Consider the following 25817-nt stretch of genomic DNA (forward strand, 5'->3'; position numbering starts at 1 on the left):
ATTTCAACGCTCGTGGGGCATGCTATGAAAATGAAATGAAATATTTTAGTGTTAACGTCCCACGATTATGTTCGTTAGGCTAAGGGAGACGATGATTAAAGCAAGTGAATAATGATGGAATGAGAATATGGGAGGAAACGGGAGTATCCCCAAAAAAACACGGGCACAATGTTGTCCACCAGAATCTTACTTGGCCGGGGATCAAACCAAGGACCCCACGTACCAGAAGTAAGCGCTCAACCACTGAGCCACTAGGTACAGTCATGTCCAAAATGACTGTCGCATATCTATAACTGTCTGCTTATAAAAATATAATTTGATAATGTTTTAGCAAGGTAATTTTAATACTGATACTATGTGTATAATCGGGAAATGTATATTTATGGTAAGTTTCATAGGAAAAGAATTACAAATACGAAAATTAGAACGAGTGAAACAAAATTTTGCTAAATGGACAAGTTAGTTTTATTCTCGTTTCATTGTTCTTATTTACTGCTGTTTTGACATGAAATTTGCCACATACATGTCTTTGCCGATTATACACATACTAACATTATAAGAAATACCGGGCGAATTCGTTATCAAATTATATTCCTACAACAACATATTTATAGACATGCGACAATAATATTGAACATGAGTGTACATACTGTGAATACAAAAATTGAATAAATGTAACATATTTACAATTAAAAGCTTTCATGTTTATTATACAAAACAATGTACAAAAATTAGTATATTCTGTTTCAGTCTTAACAAAAATCTCTTTGTTTTTCATACTGTCATATGATCTTGACACAAATAGCTCCAGCGAGAGCGAGTCTTCATATCAATAACCCCACCCTAACTCATTCAGAAGACCAGCTTTTCTTCTTTTAAATTACAAGTACATCCTTAATTCACCCTTCCTTGCAGAAGTAAGTATTGCACATTGCTAGCTCGTCCACCAAGACAGAAGACCAAGGCCTGGCTCATTTATTGATCCCTGCAACATACACGAAAAGATAACTTTTGAAAAATTGACAAAATATGGCGCATTATTATACATATGATTTTCATTTCAGCTCTATTAATGTGGCTATTATGTAGAACATTAAAATAAAACAAAAGAGTTAGGTGATTATGTTTCTTTCACAAGATGTGACAGCTTCTCAATTTTCACTGAAACTGCAAAATTGCATGGTAGTCATGTACAAGGTAACTGATTAAGAAATGGCACTTAAAATTAGTCTAAAAATAATACAAATCTTCAAACTTAATAATTAGTATTCACCAATGTAAGCAGCAGTATGAAGAGGTGCTTAAATACGTTGCTCTTTTATACATTATTACAAGATTCCCACTCTCTTTCCCCCCAAAACTTCCAGGACATTTCCAGGCCGTTTCCAGGACAAATCACCATTTTTCCAGGACTTCGACACAGGAAGGCATAACAGGATTGCAACTGTATTTTCAAAACTCACAACAGTGAAATGAAAAGTAGAGTAGCTTATGCAGTGAATATTAATGCAAGTACAGTATTAATGCACAGTAATTAAATACACAAAGCGGAGCGTAATGTCCTTTTCTTGTGACCTCCCAACTCCCCTTATAGCGACCCGATCCACCCACATCCAGCACATGTATTTTCATTCTTTCTACATAACATTTTAATTGTACACCGAAAAAATTTACAAACAACAAAAATTTATTTTTCGTACATAGCATCCTCATTGTGTGACAGTGTGACAGATATAACTTGGGGACAGAAAAGGAATTATATTACAAATTTTTCAACTGAGTATGGAGTTGTGTGATTTCCTCATCTATAGACATAATCTCTTTCTTCTTTAGCGAAGTTGTTCTACGGGATAGCATTTGACTTTGTCAATAACGTAAAACGAAACTTCTGCTCTGCTTCATGTGGAAGCTGGTTTGCTTTAGTCTCCAAAGCTTCAGTTGTTTCCATCAATTTCCTTTTCTTTCTGTGCAGCTGCTGTACATTTTCACTTATCTCTTTCCTCTTGCTCTGCACTTGTTTTTATCTTGTAACAGTCTTTATTTTCTCCAGTTCTGCCATATAGCGCTGCCTTGCATGGAAGGCATGATGTAGGATTTCTTTTGTAATGCTGATTAAAGTAAGGTCTTTATGGGAAATGTTATCATACACCAATCTCTGGAGGATTGATATTGGTACAAAGAACATATCTGGAGGATAGTGCTAGTGAATACAGCATCCAAGAATGGGTTGACAGACTAGTGGATGAAAGAAGAGAGAAGTTCTCTCAGCCAGCCACCCTGTTGGGAGAAAGCTCACCAACCACCCACACATGCAGGATCATGACAAATTATTGTTCAGCACAATAACAGGAATAGCAAACAAAAACAGCAATTAATTAAAATCTTCATTATAATTATGAAAAATCTGACATTCGGTATTTTTATAAATTTCAAGGACAGAAATGCATTTTCAAGGACATTTCCACGTTTTCCAGGATTTCCAGGACGAGTGGAAACCCTGACTATTAGGGTTTTATTAAACAATCATAAATCATCGACTTTTAGTTGAAAGCACTGACAAAACTAACTTTAAAAAAAGTCTTGACAACGCTGTCAGTGAAAATAGCGAAAATTCGACGGCTGACGATTGTTTAATAAATCATTTCTACCAGTGTAAAGAAATACACAATGGGTTTATTTATTGAGTTTAGATGATCGTAAATTCTGAATAAAATCTGTAGAAGACTATAAAGAGAATCACACAAAACGTACATTTATGAATGGACGGACTTGTATTTGTAATAAAGCTTAAGAATATCTCAATATGTTCGCCTTGATGTTTATGCAAACTCGTAACTCTTCAAAGTTTTGAGGGCCGCATACTAGCGTTCGGCAAAATGTACATTTATGAATGATTGAATGAGATATAGATAGTCATCGTCGCCCATGAAGATGTTAACAAGTGGCTCCAAAAACGAATTCAGCCGAGGTAGTCGAGCTAGTATCTATTTTGAAAAACAGAATTCAGAAACTCGCTTTCGTTCAAGACAGACTAATAGAACATGTATGTACCAACATTACAATTTTATAAGGCGCACTAGGTTATCTTATAATATTACAATCTTATGACTCACCAGCGTGATCCTAATAATATTACAAACTTATAAGGTCTACTAGCGTGATTCTAATAACATTACAATCTTATAAGGACCACTAGCGTGATTCTAATAACATTACAATCTTATAAGGTCCACTAGGTTATCTTATAATATTACAATCTTATGACTCACTAGCGTGATCCTAATAATATTACAACCTTATAAGGCCTACTAGCGTGATTCTAATAACATTACAATCTTATAAGGACCACTAGCGTAATCCTAATGATTCTAATAACATTACAATCTTATAAGGACCACTAGCGTAATCCTAATGATTCTAATAACATTACAATCTTATAAGGTCCACCAGGTTATCTTATAATATTACAATCTTATAAGACTCACTAGCGTGATCCTAATAATATTACAACCTTATAAGGCCCACTAGCGTAATTCTAATAACATTACAATCTTACAAGGACCACTAGTGCAATCCTAATAACACTACATGTAAAGACCCATTAGAATGATCCTATAACATTACAATCTTAGAAGGCTCACTAGCTTGATCGTAATAATATTACAACTTTTAAGGTCCACTAGCGTGATTCTAATAACATTACAATCTTATAAGACCAATTAGCGTGATCCTAATAACATTACAATCATACAAAGCCCACTAGCGTGATTCTAATAACTGAGTCGCTAGCAGGTGGACGATTAGAATTCTTGCTTCGCAACCAGAAGGTCCCAGGGCAAAAATTCTGTGGCCGGTCATCTTGCATGAGGATTTTCCTTAATCTTATCAGACGAATAATGGGATGGTATCTTTACATCCAGATCTTAGGTACCTTCCAAAACATGTTTCATCGTTAATTCTCTCCAATAAGAATTAGGTTCACAAATGTATGTGTAACTTTGTGCACAAATTCGCTCATCAAATATAAACCTATAAAACCCAACTTTGATGTCATAACAACATAACTTTAGAAAATAATCAGTTTATGTTACAGTTATCGTCAGATTCTCTGGATTCCGAAAAATAATAAAATCTTTAACTAAATTACGATATGAAAAAACAAAAATAACAAACAATATGATTAGGTCACCCTTCATGATAACTCTCTCGCCTCTCCCTGCTCTTTCATGTCATGGTCGCATTCTACTATCGCTATCCAGCACACCTTAAAGCTGTAAGCAGGGTTGCTAACTCTAGTAATATTATGGAATTCGCATTCCATTTATTATGTTAAAGGACGATTAAATAAACGAAATTATTGATAAAATAAATCAATGATGGTCAAATGGGAGCCCGTGGGTATGTCTCATCCGACCCTCCAATGAAAATTAAGTTGGTTTTTTTTCAATCGGAAAGAGGGTGGTTGCTCACTATGATACTGAATATCATACCTGAATTAAAACTTTACTTTTAACTCGAAATTTTGACAAATAAATGTACCATCTTTCCGACGATATGAATCAAGTGAGTGGAAAATGAAATGAAATCTTTAAGTTTTACGTACCACGGTTATGCCGGTTAGGCTAAAGGAGACGGTGATGATGAAAGATGAGTGAAATGGTGGAATGAAGAAAGTGGGAGGAAACGGGAGAACCCCGAGAAAACCCATGAGTACGTGTTTGTCCACCATAAAGTTCACAAAGTGCGGGCTGGGATTGAACCAGGGACCCCAAGCACCGGAGATGAGCGCTCTACCACTGAGCCACAGCGGCCCCTCAAGTGAGTGGAATTTTAAGTATTTAGCACTACATGATTTAAAAATAAAATAATAATAAAAATACAAGTCTGCAAGTATGAAGTAACTATTACTTCATTAATAAGATTATTTCGCACCACCACAATAAGACTGTCGTAACTCAAAGTAGGTTTTAAATTGTTATCAATATTTAATGTACAATAATCAGGGCTTGAAAAATTCACTCGCCTGTGGCGAGTAGCTTTCTACATTTGGCGAGTAAAGTACAATCAATCAAAAAGAATATCCACAAGAAATTCAAGAATACAAGAATATGAAGTTGGCCCCCCCACCAAAAATCTTCAATATCTCGTAAACGCTGATTATTATTATTATCGTCGTCGTATTATTATTATTATTATTATTATTATTATTATTATTATTATTATTATTATTACTATTTGTACAAGACATGCCAATAAACAAAATAAAAAAAAATATATTGATATGTTTACTGTGTCGCAAAGTGATTTTTGTTTAATGTATAAACACTGTGACTGCAAAATGGTCTGCCTAGTAGATTTTTTTTGTTGGCTAGTACTTGCAAGCAAAATTTTTCAAGCCCTGATAATAATTGTAATTTTTGTGTGTTTAAAAAAGGGTGTCTCTGCAATAACTGATACTACGTACATTGAAATAACGTTACAATTCCCAAAAACTGAAAAGGTCATAAAGTTTCTTTAGATACCTTTTATTTTTCTTCGCTGTTAAATTTTACAATTACGAAGCTCCCTCGTGGCTAAGCGGTTAGCGTACGCACCTTTGGCGTGGGAGACCCGAGTTCGATTCCCGGCGGGAGTTCATGTGGTTCGGATTCCACGTTAATCAGTAGGTCCACGTCTCACATAGCCTCGCTGCTGAAAGGGACGCTAAACTAAAAATCAATCAATTAATTTACAATTACGACAGTTTTATACTAAGGGTGCGGTATTATCATTTTGAACTTTTTGAAACAAATAAGATGTGTTTTTAACTGCCTCAAGAAGTAATGCTGATTGTTTTGTAAGAATAAACTTTGTATCTAATATACCATGCAATAATACTTACCGTCAATGTGTAGGGTACTTTTGTTTCAGCGTCTACAGTTTCACTTGTACTAGGCATTTCGGCTGCATTTTCTGGACCACTTGGTGTTGTATCCACGAAACTTTCAGCAGTCACTCGAAAGCGTATACTCTCACCTGTAACATATACAAGACATGAAAATGTAGAATAGCGTTTCTTCTTCTTCTTCTTCTTCTTTTTTTTTTTAAATAACGTGTGACCTTATTTTATGCACTACAACCTGGTAACACATGAATAGAAGACTGGAGTGAGAGCGAACTGTTATTTCTGGGAGGTAACACCTCTGCAATTTCTTTTACTCGAACCTTTAGGGATTGCTATCATCACGGTCGCATTTCGAGTAGATGCTACCCACGTGCATAGCCAAACTTGCAGCAGTTTTACATGCCCAGGCTGTAAGCTACAGCGCCCACGTTCCGTTTTTCTACTTGCAACAACAGCTCAACTATGAAATAAGACCTCTCTCTCCATTAATATTTCAACTAAAACTGGTGAGGAGGGGCGCAGCTAGCACATGGACGAGCGCCCTAGCCTATGCTACTGCGCACGTGACACGACACTTCACACTACAGATCGCTAAACCTTACCATCAACGCTTTGTGTTGTATTGCGTTTAATCTTATTATGTACCGTGTACTAGCAGCAGCGGTGAACCCACGGAGAGTCCACTGGATCCCGACATCCTTCCCCCCCCCCCAAAAAAAAAAAACTCATTTGTACATTTTCTCAATAAAATTATACTTGTTTTAACAGGGAAATAAATGATGTATCATCTGTATTTTTTCTCTTATGAAAACAACCTAATTCTATCATTTTTTCCCTTGAAAATATGGGTGGAAGTATTTTACAATTACTTATCGTCTTTTCGGCTAGAAAATAATACTCTTTCAATACTACATAGACGTAATGGCTTGTAGCACTGGATCACCCCCAAAGCTTGACTACCCCCAACAAAAATTTCTGGGTACGCGCCTGAATACCACTACCGTTTAATGTCATTATACGTGAGTGTTCTTCAAGTTTATTTTTATTTCACTTTATTTCGTTTAATATTACACAGTAGAGAAAGTTTCATCATTTTAGTTTGTGAAATAAACAGTATTATAAAACTGATACTCTTAATAAATTTGCCGTTATGCACTTTCGAAATACGACCTAAGCTATCAGTCTCTCTTCAGAGATGCAAAAAAAGAAAACTGACACCCTAAAAGCCAGTCACGTCTACGATTGGCTATTAAATGACTCTCCTTCCAAATGTTATATTTATATATCACAACCATCCTCAACGGTACGATCGACTGTATGTTTATATGTCACGCCCGTTATTAAAGGATATTAGTCTTTCTTTTGAGACGCAAAAATGGTCACTCTAAAAGCCAGTAAACTCTATGATTGTATATTAAAAAACTTATTTGACAAATTAACTTCAAATGAGGCTTATAAGTCATATCCGTCCTCTCCCTTCAGATGTTGTGTTTATATGCCACGCGCGTCTCTACAGGATAGGAACGGTTATTAGTCTTTCTTTAGAGACGCAAAAATAAACACCTTAAAAGCCAGTCAAGTCTACGATTGGGTAGTGAAAGACTTATTTTGACAAATTAACTTCAAATGAGACTTTTGAGCTGCACTCCCTTCAGATGTTGTTTTAATATCATATATGTCCTCAACGAGACGATAAATTTTGTGTTTATATACCACGGTCATCTCTAAAGGGTAGGAACGGCTAGTAGTCTTTCTTTAGAGACGCAGAATTCGGATGCCCCAAAACCATTCAAGCCTACGATTGGGTATTGGAAGAGTAATTGGACAAATTAACTTCAAACCGAGACATATACGCCAAACCCATCCTCTACCACCAGTTGTTGTGTTCAAATACCACAATCGTCCGCAACGGAACGATCGGCTGTTTTTAATGTCGCCCGCTACTGAAGGATTAAGGGTCTTAACTAAGCCTTCCTCCTACCCCTCTCTCACTATTGTGAATTTTAGTGAATAATTTAAAGTCAATAAAGAACATTAAAAATTTATAAAGTGAGTCAACAGTAGCGCAAACTTGCTATTACAAGAACTAACGACTGTTTTCAACACTTGTCGTATAACGAAGAAATTCGATGTCCAATTATTATAACATCATAAACTGAGCTCCCAAATTTCTGGTTTACAAGAAAATAAATGTTTCGAAACAGTTACTCGTTATTTGAAACTACTTTGTAGGTACTACCTCACTTACTTCCTACAGTCTTAATATTGTTCACTGTTTTCAAGTTATCCAATAAAATTTTAAAAAAATGATGCTCAGCGAAAACACTTAAGAGACCTAATCACTGCGAAATTAAAATACCGCTAATTTTACAGTAATTATGTGATATCTTCAAATAGTTAAAAGATAATTGGAATGTGGAACAAGAGCGCCCAAGCCAATATTATTTTGCATGAGGTACCATTATCACAAGTCACCTAGTAGCTTTCCGTTTGCAGCCATTTAGAAACGCGAAAATAAATGCCGATTTTCTAAATGGCTAGAAATCGAAAACAGACAAGTGAGTTGTGATAACGGTATCTCACGTAAAATAATATTCTCTAGGAAGCTCTTGTTCCACTTTTTGATTATCTTTTATCTATTTGAAGATATTACATAATTACTGTAAAATTAGCAGTATTTTAATTTCGCCGTGATGGGGCCTCCTAAGCCAAGTGCAAATATTTGATACGCAAACTTCAATACAGAAGGGAGGTCGTGTCCTTTTGTCGATCCCACTACTTAAAAATAATAATAATAAAAGTATATACGAAGTAAATACAGTGGACCTATCTTTGTACCACAAAGTTATCTTCTTATCAAAGTACAATTTCAATCAATGCTGTAATGTTTATCGACATCACGTCTGACTGTTCACAGGAACAAAGTAGTATGGAAGATATCTACTACTAGAATATACACGTTTTACAAGATAAAAATTTTACTAATCTTTTTGTATTTGTAGTGACCAGAATGTTCTTTTTTCTTTCTTTCAAAATACATTACTTGACAAATATACACTGATCTTGAGGGAAAAAAAGTATGTGAAGATTTTACTGCATAATATGATTTAAGTCACTGTGGTCCTTGGAAATGGATACTTTTTACAAATATCCGAAATATCGGAAATTATTTCAGTTTACTAGGAACACACGAAGGTTTACAATCTTTATCTAGTATGAAATAATTATTTAGAGTGACAAACATTTTGAAAAGAAGAACTTGTACTAACATGTATATGTTTTACATGTGGTCAATTTGTCACATAAATAATTGTATTTTCACGCGTTGTAAAAGGAAAGGAAAAAAGAATGACAGTGAATAAATAACAATCCTTGAAAGTTTCAAGTCAAGATCTGTAATCTACTAGGATTCGTTAAAAAAGAACTTACCACGGTTCTTGCAAAGCTTATAAAGCGGACAGTTTTTTTTTTTTTAAATGAAGATTGATTGTGGCATGTCATAAACTCAGTTATTCATTATTTTGGCTGTATGCAGTTCAAGCAATTTAATTCTCTTTTTAATTTAAAAGGACTAGCATTCTAGCAGACGATGTTACTATGTATGCGTGTTCTCTCACGCAGCGAATGCATGTGGGCGGAGTGACCTTGATCAGCACTTCTTCAGCCAATCACAGCCCTGTCCGCTTTTACGTCACTTAACGCGTGAAACCCACGCGAACAGCGAGAGCTGAAGAGATTCAGCGGGAGACACTTACTTTGGCGCAACAAGCTGGACATATAACAGCACCTTCTACCTTGCTGCAACTAGACACTGTTTCATTATGCTCTGCAATTAATCAAATCGAGTTATATTTCACATTCCAGGACACATCCATTACTATTACCTTTTTTTAATAGTTATTTCTCTATGTAAAGTGATGTAAGTATCAATATAATTAAAATTCTCGAATCGATTGACGAGTATTTTCTGCGATTGTGCATGTCATCTCCCATGCCTCGTGGCTATCTATTGAGTACATGGTGCAAATTTACTTTTTATTTATTTGTGTAATTTGTTAATTTTCCGACATTACGATGCTGAATTTTTGTGTCTCTAAAAGTTGTACGTAGAATTTTTGCTTACGTGTAGTTGACGTTGAAAGGAGCTTTCTTCGGATAACTTGTTTCATCGTCAACGCTCGAGCAAACGTCCTATTTACAACTATCAAATATAATGCTTGCTCTATCTGGATCACCATCCTATGGAGTAAACATTATAAAATGGTGCCGGGATAAATGTGTCGAAGCAGAAACCTTTCTTTTTGTATAAATGTTCAGTTTTTGTGTTTATGATGTTCAAAACTTGCTGCGTAATTTTGCCGCCATCTCAGAGAGTTAATAGTACATGAAATTCGTGTCATTGTATCCTTGTCCAGTGCATTCATCCTTCTATATTGAAGCCTAAATCCTGTCTAAATTAGAATATTTTTATTAATTGCATTCTTAGATTTTTGCAGAAATTAGTCAATTATTTGTGTTTGCGAGTTTGTTATATTTGCAACATCATGGCTGAGGGTGATCTTAGAACAGTTATCCTCGCTATGCAAAGGGAACTGAGTGCGTCAATTAATGAAATTAAAGAAAATCAGAATAAGTTGAATGAAAGCCAAAACGAATTGAGTGATAATCAAAAGCGTGTGAGTGAAAGCGTTGAGGTGATGAATGTAAACCAACAGAAAATGCAAGATGATATCAAGGAATTACGTAGCGAGTGTCGTGAAAACATATCCCAATGTAAAGATGATTTGTCAGGTGAAATTAACAATGTGAATAAGTGTATTAGTGCAGTGCGACATGAATTGATAGAACGAATTGAAGCAGTGGAATTAAAGTGTTTTAATACGAGCGAAGATATACGTAGAAGCGTACGTGAATTAGCCGATGCAGTGCATGATATACGAGGCACAGTTGAAGAAAATACGCGCCAAGTAAACGACCAACAACGTCAATTAAGTGAATGTTGCAATAAAGTGGATGATTACGAGAAAAGGTTGCGTTTGGTCGAAAGTCTCGACAAGTACCGTGAAAGTAGAATTCAGAAGTGCGAGACTAAGCAAGGTGAATACGGTATAGCAGTGCAAGAGTGCATTCAAGTGTGCCATGAGCAGAGTAAATTTAACCAGCAGTGTTTTGAAACATGTCTTCGCGCCAGTGAGTTAAGTGAACAAACCAAGCAAGATGTGGAACGACTATCAGAGCGTGTGCAACGTATAGAATTAGCAAATGAGCGCCATGATACTGGAAGTAATATGTCACAAAGAAATACAGGTTCCGTGCACAGTGTGAAGCGCGAGAGGAAATCGAGCAGTGAGTCTCAAACGGCGTTTGATACAGAGGTGGAAAGTGACGTAATAAGGAGAACCGTGTCAAGAATCAAAACTGAAAGAAAAACTCCGTGTATTAAGCGTGCAAGAAATAGTGAAGTGAAAGCAAGGCGTTGTTCATTGCGATTAGCAGACATTAAGCAACTCTCTACATTTTCAGGTGATATGATGAAGGAAAGTGCAAGTGCATTTTTAGAAAATTTTGGTAGAGAAATGTCGTTCGCTGGAGTGCCTCAAAGCGAGTATCTGACGATCATGCCACTGATTCTTAAAGACAGTGCACTTAAGTGGTACGATTTACACGGTAAGAAGTGTCAAACTTTTCAAGAATTTGTAATAGAGTTTCAGAATGCATTTGAGAGTCCCTTAGTGAAAGCCACACGTCTGCGTAACCTGCGTTCTATTCCGTTTGACCCAAAACGTTATAGTAGTGTTGTTGATTTTGTGACAGAGCGTTTTAGTCAAATTCAAGCTCTGGAAGAGTATGAAAATCCAACCATTACGTTGTCACACATCATCACTCTCCTGCCCAAGCGGTACCAATTAGCTATGATGGGTTCTATGCCTGATAATATAAATCAGTTCCTTGCGAGTGTGCAGTCCATTGAAGAATTGTCAGGAATTACTAATATGTACGATAATCAGCGTAATAAGCAGAAACAGCAAGGTGGTACCGGTGTTAGCGTGAATAATGTAAAAATAGAACATGGTAGTGAAGTGAGCAGTGATAATAGTGCGCGTCCGAATTTCAAACAGGGATGGAAAAGGAAATTTCATAGACGTGGACGGCGAGATAATTTTAACAGAAATAATAACAACTCGAATGGTGGTAATCAGTCGCAAGGCAATGGCCGACAAAACACAAGTGCAAATGAAAATCGAAACGAAACGCAAGGTGCAAGGGCAAACGAAAATCAAAGTAGTGCGTCGACTTCTCAAGGTAGTCCAAATCAAAATAATAATTGGTTTCCAACATTTAATAGAGGTTCTGGTGTAAATAACGGTAACAATCAGCAACGTCAATTTCCATACCAACAAAGTGGATTTTACCCGCAAAGTTCTGTGCCTTTAAACTAGTAGCGCCCTCCCACTTGGTCGTTGAAAAGGGGAGGGATTTCAGTAGTGTAAACCGGATTACTTTTCCACTTATGTGCAACGAGGAAGATTTACAAGCAGAAGATGATATAAGCAATGATAATGAAGAAGAAGTGATCAAATGTGAATTAGGTCATAATACAATGAGAGTAAAAATTTTGTTAAACGATCAACCCAAAATTTGTCTGTTAGATAGTGGATCAGAACTATGCCTATTACGGTATAATATTTTTCGAGAAGTAACAAAGTGTGTAGCAAACGTGCATTTGCAAAAAGGAGAGCATATCATTTTGTGCGATTTTCTTGGAAGAAAGAAAAAGAACGTGAAGGGAAAGGTTATTTTACCGGTACGAATTGAAAATGTGGAAGTGCCAGTTGAGTTTCTTGTGTTACCAGAACTGCATGAAGATGTAATACTCGGTGCAAACCTTCTTGAGAAATTAAACAGTGTCATCGATTTTAAGCGAAGTAACTTGCGTGTTGAATTTCAAGGAATTAGTGGTGAAGTGCCTTTAATACAGAGAAATAGTAAAAATGTCATTGTAGCTAATGTAAGTGAAATTAAGTGCAAGGTAGCCCCTATTGTTGTGTTGTCCGAGATAAGGGACCTTAATGATTTTTATGCGAGAACGGTGAATGTGTTCCGCAGTGGGTGCGCCGAGCCTTTAGAGAAAATTGAAGCTAGTGACTTAGTGGAGGACTTCCCACCGGATCTATATTTCACAGTAGATGAAATCAGGGATGCAGTTACACGCGCTACGCTGTTTAGTGAAAACGAGAAAGAAGAATTATTTCAGTTGTTAATGAAACATAGGAAAGTGTTCGCCCGTTTTCCTGGCCTGTGTAATAAATTTCAGTACCGATTAGAAGTGGATACAAATGAACCCATCGTTGCTCGTCCTTACGATATCCCGCACAAATATAAGGAAGGAGTGCGTGAAGAGATCCGAAAATTGTTAAAGTGGGGTGTAATCAGACCTAGTCCGTCACGTTATCTGCTACCTTTGCATATAGTATTGGAAAAGAGAAGAAAGTTGAACACTATTGGATCCCAACGAACGAAGACTAGTTTATTAGCGTACCCAAGGAAATCAAGAAGAAAGCAAACGAAGATTGCGTGGTGTAAGCGAAAGAAGAAAAGAAGACGCTGAATAGTGAAATTACCAAACATTTTCGTCGATATGTTTTGTGGTATATACGACATGGTTATTTAGATGAGCGAAAGTTGTTGAATTTATTAGAGAAGTATTACCATTAGAACTTCGAAGAAGTCAATTTGAATTTAGAGACATGTTAGGAGATATTAGAGTAATATACACGTTTATTACAGTATTCCTTTTGTTGTTATTGGAACAACATTGAAGTTTTACCTTAAGACCTACGACCACATTTCGCCATGAATTTCATGTGCATCGTTTTCTTTTTGTCTTCTATAAAACTCTATGGGGTTTCCTTAGTATAACTTGTTTTTGTAACCACATCTCTGTGTGTCTTCGTGGTCGTACTTACAGTGGGTAGGTTTATATGGTTTTTGTGGGTTGGCTCTTCTTCATTTAGTCGTCAGACCATCCCTAAGATGGATACAGGTTGGCATCTGTAGACATCTGACATTGCCTCAATATAATTCTCCATCATTCGAGCTTATATTGGTTTATTTCACCCTTCATTATAGTATCCATGTAACAGTCATCACTAAGGTTATATCTATAGGCTTATTATAGTATCTATATATATTTTATTCAGCATCATGTCCTATATAGGTATATTTCAGTATTAATTTATCATGTACCATGTACTTATTTGATGAAGTTGCACGAAGGCGTTGAGGATTGGGGCGTGCTTGTCGTAGTTTGTACTCGTGAAGTGATTTGAAAAAAAAAAAAAAAAAAAAAAAAAATGAATGAAAGAAGAAATACTTACATTTCTTTTGTTAACCCATCCCAAGTCAACTTCCTTTTAACCATAATTATGTTATTTTAACCTTATTATAGTAATTACATGTAACACGTAAAAACATACACTTGATATTCATACACGAAGAATACAACACAAGAAAGAACACACGTAGGTCCAAACAATAAGAAGAACACACATTCTATTCACTTCCACTTAATACGAATGCAGCAGAAATAAATGCAGCACATTTTAAGTCACAAAAAAAAAAAAAAAAAAAAAAAAAAAAAAAAAAAAGGGTAGAAAGGAAGATGCAAATTATACGTTAATAAGTTTACACGCAATAAGTTACAATATTTCATGCATCTTCATATTAGTCCTGCGCTAAAAGGGACTATGGCATGCAGAGATCTTCTAGAACTTCCGCCGATGGACCTAGCCCTATCCAATGGGAAGAGGATAGGAGCAGAAGATTTAATCGCCGAGTGTTCATTCAGTCGAAGAGAATGAACGAAGAGGATGGCCTATGGACTGGACATTGTTCTGGAGCATGGTGTAGATTGTGAATAGTGGACAACATGGACAGTGTGACGTGTGCAGATAGTAAAAGTATAAACAGTGTGTTATAAATGAACAGTGAAGTGTTGTTATTCGAACTGGAAAATATATCTATATTTATTTCAATATTCATTTTTCTTTTATGTTTAATTAATTGCAAAGGTGAAAGTGTTTCTAAAAGTTGAAATTAATTCATTGTTTGAAGTGTTTTCTCATTTTATTTACAATATTTTAGTGTATGTGATATATATTCAATTTCTTTAAGTATTGGGTGAATTTACATTTGAACTAATAGGTTACAATGAATACTTATCCATACATTTATTCATATTTATGGACTGAATAGACATTTTATTTTAGTGAGTGCAGTGTTAACCAAGCATTAATGTGAACTATAACCCAAGTGAAGAGTGCTTCAAAAACTTTATACAGTGTGTCCTCGTCATACGCAGACACAAACTATAAGTGTTGCCAGGGTTCTTAAGATAAACGTATCTCATCAGAACTTTACCTATCAACTGTTCGGGTGCCATTTGTCATAAACTCAGTTATTCATTATTTTGGCTGTATGCAGTTCAAGCAATTTAATTCTCTTTTTAATTTAAAAGCATTCTAGCAGACGATGTTACTATGTATGTGTGTTCTCTCACGCAGCGAATGCATGTGGGCGGAGTGACCTTGATCAGCACTTCTTCAGCCAATCACAGCCCTGTCCGCTTTTACGTCACTTAACGCGTGAAACCCACGCGAACAGCGAGAGCTGAAGAGATTCAGCGGGAGACACTTACTTTGGCGCAACAAGCTGGACATATAACAGCACCTTCTACCTTGCTGCAACTAGACACTGTTTCATTATGCTCTGCAATTAATCAAATCGAGTTATATTTCACATTCCAGGACACATCCATTACTATTACCTTTTTTTAATAGTTATTTCTCTATGTAAAGTGATGTAAGTATCAATATAATTAAAATTCTCGAATCGATTGACGAGTATTTTCTGCGATTGTGCATGTCATCTCCCATGCCTCGTGGCTATCTATTGAGTACATGGTGCAAATTTACTTTTTATTTATTTGTGTAATTTGTTAATTTTCCGACATTACGATGCTGAATTTTTGTGTCTCTAAAAGTTGTACGTAGAATTTTTGCTTACGTGTAGTTGACGTTGAAAGGAGCTTTCTTCGGATAACTTGTTTCATCGTCAACGCTCGAGCAAACGTCCTATTTACAACTATCAAATATAATGCTTGCTCTATCTGGATCACCATCCTATGGAGTAAACATTATAGGCAAATAAGTGCAAATTGTAATTATCGTGTTTTCAGAATATTCTGAAGTTTCACTTTTCATTTTACAAGACATTACATTGAATACATAAAATGATGATGAAGTCAATAGGTTCCAGTGAACAGTCAGATGTGATGTCGATATCGGTGATGTGATGTGATGTGATGTCGGTACAAAGGTAGGTCCACTATACTTACTGTATATATTATGGTAAGTATCCTATAGCTTCAAGCAGTATACACGAAATACTGGTGTGTTTTTAAAAGTATTTAAATCGAATTAACTGATTAAAGGCATGTCCACGGAAATAGGGACAAAAATTCATGAAAAAAAATATCGTTATAATTTTTAGTCAAGTTGTTCTTTTGATAAAAATATAATTGTATGTAGCTGGCATCATTGAATTTTTTTCAAGGAATTACTATTTTCTTAGTTTTAATGTTGATTATGTTATACAAGCTTTATTTATTATTACATAGGTCTTATTTTTTTCTATGTCAGTACCCAAAGTAAAATTTCACATAACATATATTAATATGAAACCTTTTGTTAAAGTAAAGTTCAATGTTCAACTTAAATAAACTGTGCTTATTTCAAGTTATTAAAGATGTATGTTGCTTATACTTAATAATAAAAGATCGCTGACAAATGACAAATGTAACGTGAGTTACCGTAACGTGAGTTACTCGACTCTGTGCATATTCCATTAAAATAAGCAGTCAAAATGTAAGTGAAAATTTAATATTTTTGCCGCCTATTTAAATTATGTGTTCCTTTCTTACATAGTAATTTCATGCACATAGATATGCCAGGACAAAAGAAAATGCACTGAAAAATGTAGGGAAAAAATTGTAACGTGAGTTACTACAGTATTTTATTTTGTCCTAGGTTTGTTGTATCATATAAAATGACGATATTTGGTAATTATCTGTAGAAATATGACAGTTTTCCCTTATAAAAAAAAAAAAAAAAATAAAATAAAATAAAAAAATAAAAAAAAAGATCTTTTAAGTTTATTTGTGGTTAGTATTCTTCAAAACACATCATTACGTAACGTGAGTTACCATGGACATACCCTGAAGTGCATTAGTTTCATCTGCTCCTAAGGCGTGTTTACAATTGTATTTCCATTGTTTTGATATTAATACTACGATTTTCCTATCACTGAGAGAATATGTAGCAGCAAAATCATTAGCAAACAAATGACTAAAAAAAATGTAACTGCAAGCAAAGAGGTGCCAGGTGGAAGAGGAATGGGAATTTGCACATAGGGAGGTTTTTGAACAAGAATATGTAAATTATTTATATAATATTACTGAAGTAGAATATGTAAATTATCCATATATTACGAGTTACAGCTTATTTGCCCTTTTCTGGAAAGTTTTGGGAACACCAACAATTTGGGCCTGTCTTCTGACATATAATTTGATACAATAACAAACTCACAGAAAAAACATAGATTAATTATTTGAACACAAGCCAAAGGAATTCAATCTGGGACACTAGAGCTCATGGAAACGTCGTTACAGAACAAAACAACTTTCTTGAATATAGTTCGAATTTGCTTGTTTCTCTTGCCTTATAAAATACCAGAAGAACATTCTCCAATCATGCAAACGCTCTTAAAAGAGGCGAAGTGATTTGTGTACTAAAATAAAGCTGATTGTCTTAAAACAAAGAAAGTGATTCGTGTACTTTACGTAATTGCATGTATATGTTTTACTACGTCTAGTTTCTCCGATCCAACATTTTTTTTTTTTTTTTTTTTTTCAAATTACTGAAACTATGAAAATAATAACTAACTAACTAACTCTATGGCCTATGGAATCCGAAGGTTCAATGCCGCGTTCACATAGCCCTCCATTGACTTCTGTTCTTAGCCAAATAGATCCAGTTTCTACTTTGTATTCCTATTTCTGCGAGATCTATCTTAATATTGTCATCCCATCTGCGCCTACGGTTTCCTAATGGTCGTTTTCCGATTATAGTAATAATAAATGTGAATGTTTACAAAATTTGCTGATATTACGATGTTTAGATGCTGAAAATGGAAGTGCTATTGAGACAGGTACTAATCACAATTTTAATGTGAGTATCCGTATCAACAAATAAAGAATATTAAACGTATAATTGTAAGGTTACAGAAGAAATGTTGCAGGCGATACATTATCAATGGAAGGGAGACTTATGCATTAATCACTACAGTATTCTTTCAAGCTGACTCCAGGTAACCAAAGAGCTCCCTTGTTTCTAAGTGGTTAGTGTACGCACCTTTGGCGTGGGAGAACCGAGTTCAATTCCTGGTGGGAGCTCATGTGGTTTGGATCAAACGTTAAGATAGGCAATCAAGGTCCCTGACCACACTGTTGCTGGTAGTTGAATGTTGGATCTTCTGTCAAATATTCAAGCACTATTACTTTTGTTAATTGGAAATCAGAAGTTACAGATCACCCTACCATATTATTACGATTATACCATTGACTTGTAAAGCGGTCTAAGTTTGTTGCCTGAGTTGCTGTTTCTGTTGCGACAGATCTTTCGACAAATGCACCAAACTGTTCAGCGCCAGCTTTCCTTAACCACGCATTAATAACATTCAACACTGTTAATCCTCCCCTACTACTCTCAGCATTTTCTCATTAGTTTTTAAGTTCGATCCAGCGAAATTATTCCATTCTTCTCTATGCCCAGATTTCTTTTTTTTTTTTTTTTTTTTTAATCTCTTCGTTCCTTTAATAAAAATAAAATATAGATTTTCTTGATTACCTGGATCCATGAACAAGTCATGCTTTCCGTCATCCGTCGCATATTCCCACACCCACACTTGTTCTGTTTCATCAAAACGTGATGGATGCTGCAATGCCTCCGGTGGAATAATAATGTCATCAAAAAATCCAAGCGATACTGAAAAAATAAAATAAAATTATCACTAGGTTATAATGCTCAAAAAACAAATGAAACGTACACAATGTATTTCAATAGAGAAATTCTACTATCTTGCAAAACGTTCCACAGAGCATTGAAAATCTATAACCTGAAACCAGAGTTTAACTCATTTCGAGGGTGCATTAACAAATCTTCCCTAACTGCTGAAGAAAAGTGAAATAAGTTGTATTAGTATAATAAACAGTGTGAAAGAGTTACGTTTTATGCTGTATTTCAATTAACCATTCATTTTTTTCACTCGAGTTACCCATGTGGAAATTATCTATATATTCAAATGCTACATTCCTATACGTTTGTGGTAAAAAATGTATATGTTTGTGGACGTTTATGTTTCTGGCCAATCCTTTCGATAGTGTGTTCTCGGGAATTCAATATTTTTTTAAAAAAATGGCCGTTATTTCTTTATTACATTTTTTTACTCGAAGTGTTGAAATTTTAAAGAAGTAAAACATCATATCCTACGAGTTGTACATTCCAACACCACATATTTGTATACAGGGATTATATATCTCTTCGGGGTTTATTTCATGCCCAAATGATAATGAAAAACGAAGGATAACTATTTCTCCAATCTAAGATGAATCTTTATTGTTTGAAGTATTTTGCCCAATGAACACCATATATCACTGACATTATACTTAATTATATATGTAATGTATTTTCTTATTACATACTGCATGAAAGAAAAAAGAAAACACTGATCATACATGAATTAGAAACCCCAACCGGAAGTAGGCTCAAATCTTGCAAACGATGTGAGATATTGAAAAAATAAAAAAAAAAAAAAAAATAAAAATAAAAAAAATCATCTTAATGGTACCCCTTGTCGATTTTTACCAAGACGTCTTTCACTTGTACCATAGAATGTACACATGTGCCAAAAAATATACAAGAAATACGTCTAGAAATCATCATGAAGAAATTTGTTATTAATAACTGATTTGCTATTTTTTGAAAGGTATCTACAGAAAATATTTGTCACTGGTTAATCAGTTCAGTTTAAAAGTAGCTGTCGTGTCATTGCTTATTAAAATTTTACAATCAAGTAATACTAGAAATCCTATTCTAAAAATACACCAGTCATACTTATTTTCTGTAAGTTAGCCACCTAAGTTGGCCACTTTTCAATGGAACCGACGGTGGCCAACATAGACGGGTTTCACTGCAATTAATATGGATATTCTATGTACAAAACTTAATAAGCCTATATCTTCTATGAAAAAATCTTGGAAAAACTTCCACAAACCAAGTCTACCACGGTCTTAGAAGTTGGCTTACAGTTCATGGCACAGTTGATTTGTCGAAGATCTTTCCATGGAAGATTAGCCTTATTAAATTCTGTACATAGAAAATACATATTACTTAAATTATTGTGTGAGATAGTGCACTATTTAACCTTCACTAGAATAATTTGACGCTTAATACTAGAGCAGGTAGAAAATTTTTCTACTGTTTATTGTAGATAGAATCTATAGAAATACATATACTATCATAATTTCTTTATTACCACTGAAGTACCACACTAGAACATGTGATTTACCATCAGTTTACACGATCTAAGCTTTGAACCATATCGACGACGAGCACTCGAGATTTATGCCAGAAATATTGATAAGATTTGAGGGTAATTTCAGTATCACATGAATGCTTCCAGATTAGTATTGATTTATATTAGTATCTGTTCCTTACAATCAATCTAGCAATGCTAATTTTCCTAATTTAGTCAATCGTAATGATATAATAACAAATCTAAGGTGTTTATTTATTTGTGTTTCAGCTGTGTAAAATCCCAAATAATTTTAACTATTGGTTCCATACTGCTCCACGGAAATGAAATCTTTTGAATTTTACGTCCCACGGTTATGCCGTGTACGCTAAAGGAGACGGTGATGACAAGAAATGAAATGGTGAAATGGAGAAAGTGGGAGGAAACGAGAGAGTCCCAAGGAAACTCACGCACACGGTGTTTCTCCATCACAAAGACAACTTAGCGCGAGCTGGCATCGAACCAGGGATTCCACACACCAGAGGTGAATGCTCTAACCACTGAGCCATCGTGCCCATTACACTCCTCCTCGGGTAGTGAGAGGGTCACCGCTAAGGAACTGTACTTACATCACTAATCTAAATATAAAAGCCATACCCTTCTTCCAAGAAATCAAACTCCAAACTTCCCTTTAATTCCTCTGAATTGTTACGTAACATATATAATTTTCTCAGGATCTTTGAACTTACCATGAACTCCTTCTCGACTGCAACTTCTAATTTTTCCTACGATGACCTCCTCAATGAAAGGTCTGAATACAACATATCGAAAGTGAACTTTGGTATGAGCAGCTCCGTCGCCTGGAAATATATATGATTCCTCAAGCTTCGTAATGTCATGCAACGCTATGCATAATCCAACATTCAAAACCACCTGCAAAAAATTTTAATGTGCACAATATTACAATTTATTTTTTTAAAAAATCTCAGATGACAAGGATTATTTTATTTTATGAGTACAATTAAAACGGTTGGAGCTTTGTGAAGAGAACGCTACTATTAACTTATGTTTATACTTTGTCTTTAAAATCTTACTTCCACAGTTATGCCGGCTAGGCTAAACGAGACGGTGATGATGAGTAATGGATAAAATGGTGGAATAAAGAAAGTGGGAGGAGACGGGAGAACTCCGAGAAAACCCACGCACACGGTGTTTGTCCACCACAAAGTCCACTCGGCGAGAGCTGGGATCGAATCAAGGACCTCACGCACCAGAGATGAACGCTCTACCACTGAGCCACCGCGGCCCCAGCTGTTTATGATACACAACAGTGAAACAGATGCACTTCACCCACTTATCCATGACCAAACTAACTTCAACCGACAGGAGCTTAAACTTGAAAAAAAAATGACACTATGTTTAATGACAATCAGACTTCTTGTCTTTTACGAAAGTTAGTCTTAAACAATAAATTAAACTTAAGAATATTTCTAAATATTTACGTATTAATGCCAAAATTTCCAATGGGAATCCCCCACCTTCGTCAGCGGGATATTTATTTACATAAACACACACTACTGTTTCAATCACATTTTATAGTTTTCATTATGAAATGAAAAATCATTTGAAGTGTAATTAAACTTACTTGTAACGTTCTGAAAACAAAATAAATAAGCCACTGAGGAAGGTGCAGATTCTCATTGAAAATTTCGGTACTAACAAATATTTAGACGCATTTCCGGATTTAATTTAATAGTCAGAATATGCGTCAGTTAAATTCCTTCAGCAATTAATTAGACACATATTCTTAAAACTGTGGTCAGTTTTCCCTTATACGTGAGTTCAACCCCAGGCAATAACTGGCCTGTGATATGACGATAAATTGAAGAAAGAGAGATGGTGACTCAGTTGTTTAGAATGCTCATCTTTAGTACGAGGGGTACGTCGTTCAATCCAACCCTATGCGTTTGTACTGGACAACATCGTGTGCAGGGGCTTTCCCCGGATTTTCGCTTCCTCTCACATTGTCATCCCATCAATACCTTTCATAATCATTTCCTATCACTAATCTCTTCTAGCCACCAGGGTATAACTGTAGGACGTAAAACTGAAAGACCTTACTTTTGTAGTTTTTTTTATTCTTTTATTAATTTTCTTTAACAATTTTATAAGTTCATTATAAACTCTTACATAGCATCACGAACTCCGCTCTTGTTTCTCTCTCTCTCTCCCTCTTGCTCAAGAGAGAGAGCGAGGGAGCAAAGAAGATAGGAAGAAGGGTCTCCTATATATATATTAGAGAGAGAGAGAGAGAGAGAGAGAGATAACATTAAAGAAAGAAACTTTTTCTCTCTCTTTTATAAAGGTTGTTTTCATAATGGGGACACGGTGGCTAGAGATGCAAGGGCTCGGAAAAAAACCGGCTTTTTTGGAAAAAAACTCGGTTTTTTCTGCTTTGCTTTTTTGCTTCGGAAATTTTGGGCTTTTTTCAAAATACTGCTTTAAATTGATAAAACAGACTTTGTATCGCTTCTCTATAACACAAAAAATCGTTTAATTAGTGGTTGATGCTGATAATAATATAAAACATCGAAAATAAACTATGAATTTCGAAAAAATATTTCAAACAATTTTTCTTCAACATATTTACATTATGAATTCCACAGGATTAACCAATGTATATAATAAGAATTTTTTAACCTCCTATATACAAAAGTAAGCAGAGTTGGCAAGAACCGTGGTTGTTTTGGAATATGCCAAAAACCCGTTTTTTTGGGGGATGTTTAAACCAGGCTTTTTTGACTTAGATTTTTTGCTTTATGTATTTATATTACATATTCACAGAAATAGCCTAAGTTTGTTTCGCCTTGATGTTATTATGCAACAGCGGGGTTATGCCGGAAGAACTCCCATAAGCTTAAAGAAGTGCGGTCAGTAAATTTCTTAAGTTGAGAATCTCCCGCCCTAGCCATTGGGAAAATCCCGTCATTACTTGAAATGTAAGACAATAACGGGAAAATCCTGTTATTGCTTTACATGTAAAATTTAAAGGTCAACGTACCATAATCAGTACGCTAAAACTGAGGTATTAAATTACAAATTTAGTACCGGTACATAGATATCATTGAAAGTCCAATCCAAGCTAATGTTGGAAGCTACGTAGGCAATCGATAAATTTTGCCAATTTCTATCAATATATTTAAGCAATATTGGCTTCTTTATAAAACAACACGCATTTAGGCATGTAGAAATATACAATTTGGTTTGTTTCGTATATTTAGGCTTAACATCCTTACGAAATACCGAGGTTATCAAGGAGAAGACTTTCGCTTAAACTGACATCCGAACCGCTACTTGGGTTACACATGAAAGAAGAATTGTGGTTCGACCGAGAATTGAACATGGGACACCTTGATTAAAAGGTGAAAGGGAAATAAAACTATTGCAGGTGGTTTGATATCTGGAAACGTTACCATGAAGTTCACACGATTCGCATTTTTCATTCTTTTTATTTTTGTGGTTTAAACCAGTTATTAAAAAAAAAAAAAAAGTTGGTGTAAATCAGCCAACCCTAAAAGTAAACACTTCTTTTTAAAGAATACACAAATAACTAGCAAAATAGTATGTAGTATTTTTACTTCAAAATATTCCATACCCTCTTTTTGAAACAAAATAAAATTAAAATAAAACATAAGAGAAATACTTAGATTTATATGATACACTTAAAGGCTGCACATCTAGAGCTTTTGGTTCTGTATATTCTTGAAATTCTACAGTTACGTTTTATAGAACCACCATCACAGTTTACCCAATCCTCAAGTTTTCTGAATTTTTAACAAGAGGGATTCAACATATCATTACGGAACTCCCCCCCCCCCCAAAAAAAAAAGACTACGGAATATATTTAAGTTAAGCTAAATACAACTGCACAACAAACATGACTGAGTGATTAGCTTTTGCGCTTCTATCGGGAAGTCCGGGATTCAACCAGCATTCGACCATTCTGACAAAGCTTTTCTTCATTCCATCTGTGAATGTAGAAATAGTGCGTGTACTGTGAGTTGGGCGACTTCCTTTTTTATTGTTTTTAAATCGATATTAGTACTAATTACCAGCAGTGACGGTTTTGCGAAGGTTAGGGGGGCGGTCTTTCGGACTGAAGCCCGTTCCCCAAAGTTACGGAATGTCTGCAACAAACGAAATATCTATTATTTATGCCTTTACTCATAAACTTTAAGCTCCCGTCAAATAAAAATTACGAATGCTTAAAAAAACTAAACATTAGTAAGAAACCCTTCCCAAAATACTTTTCTAAATCCGCCACTGATTCTCAGTATAAAATGATTTTTAAAGTTGTATCCGGAAGATTATTGCTAAACATATAAACGAAACGAAATATTAGTTATGCCTGTACTCATAAACTCAAGCACTTCCCAAATAAAATTAGGACTTTTTAGGAAACGAAACAATCAGAAAAAAACCTCCTAAAGTACTTTTCTAAATCCGCTACTGATTATTTGTATAAATTGGTATTCAAGGTTGTGTCCGGAAAATTATTGTTAAATCACTTCACAGCTACAGTATAACAGAAATGTGAAAGTACGGTTTGACGGATATATTGAAAAACGTACGCTTTGACGGATAAATAGAAAAACGGACAAGTTTAACTTTTGCGCTAGAAGCTAGAGTACTAAAAGCTCTTAGAAATGAAACACGGATGACAAACTAGAGAAGAAAAAAGATGTCGATAACTCAAAAGTTAAAATAAAGTTAAATAAATTACCCTCTAAAATTACCCTCAAATACTACATTCTTCATGTTAGCTTTAATTCGTAAAACATGTGCTCCATCCATCTTGATGGTGAAGTTCAGAGCGAAATATCACATTCAGGTCATGGAATTTTTATCTAACTATAGAATGTACTATAAGAAAGCTATTTAGATAGAAAAATCATGAAGTTGAAAAAAGCCAAAATTTCCAAAATTCTCGTTTTTTTCCCAAAAAAGCCGGCTTTTTATGTGAAAAAAACCATCGATTCAAAAAAGCCGGCTTTTTTGCATCTCTAACGGTGGCTCAATGTTAAAGCGATTACTTCTGATACGTGGGGTCCCTGGTTCGATTTCCGGATAAATAAGTCTGTGATGCAAAACACCGTGTCCGTGGGTTTTCTCTGAGCATTTCCGTTTCCTCCCACATTATCATTCCGCTAATTCTTCCGTCATCTTTCACTTGTCTTACTCATCCGTCTCCTTTAGCCTAAAGGGCATGATCGTGGAACGTCAAACTGGAAGATTTCATTTC

At 35.1% G+C, this 25817-nt stretch overlaps 1 protein-coding gene across 3 annotated transcripts in view; it reads right to left on the minus strand.

The window, feature by feature from the left end:
- Positions 1-682: 682 nt before the first annotated feature.
- Positions 683-25817, minus strand: part of Polr3H (RNA polymerase III subunit H) — a 30736-nt gene continuing 5601 nt past the window's right edge. For all 3 annotated transcript variants that reach the window (XM_081750654.1, XM_081750653.1, XM_081750652.1), the window contains exons 3-6: positions 21265-21448; positions 18850-18987; positions 5882-6015; positions 683-985 (exon numbers count right to left, since the gene is read on the minus strand). In XM_081750654.1, the coding sequence (XP_081606780.1) occupies positions 935-985; positions 5882-6015; positions 18850-18987; positions 21265-21448 (507 nt within the window). In that variant the 3' untranslated portion in view covers positions 683-934. The remainder of the gene's footprint in view (positions 986-5881; positions 6016-18849; positions 18988-21264; positions 21449-25817) is intronic.

The sequence above is a fragment of the Thermobia domestica genome, chromosome 3 (assembly GCF_964235325.1).
Source record: "Thermobia domestica chromosome 3, izTheDome1.hap1.1, whole genome shotgun sequence".
Taxonomy (NCBI): domain Eukaryota; kingdom Metazoa; phylum Arthropoda; class Insecta; order Zygentoma; family Lepismatidae; genus Thermobia; species Thermobia domestica.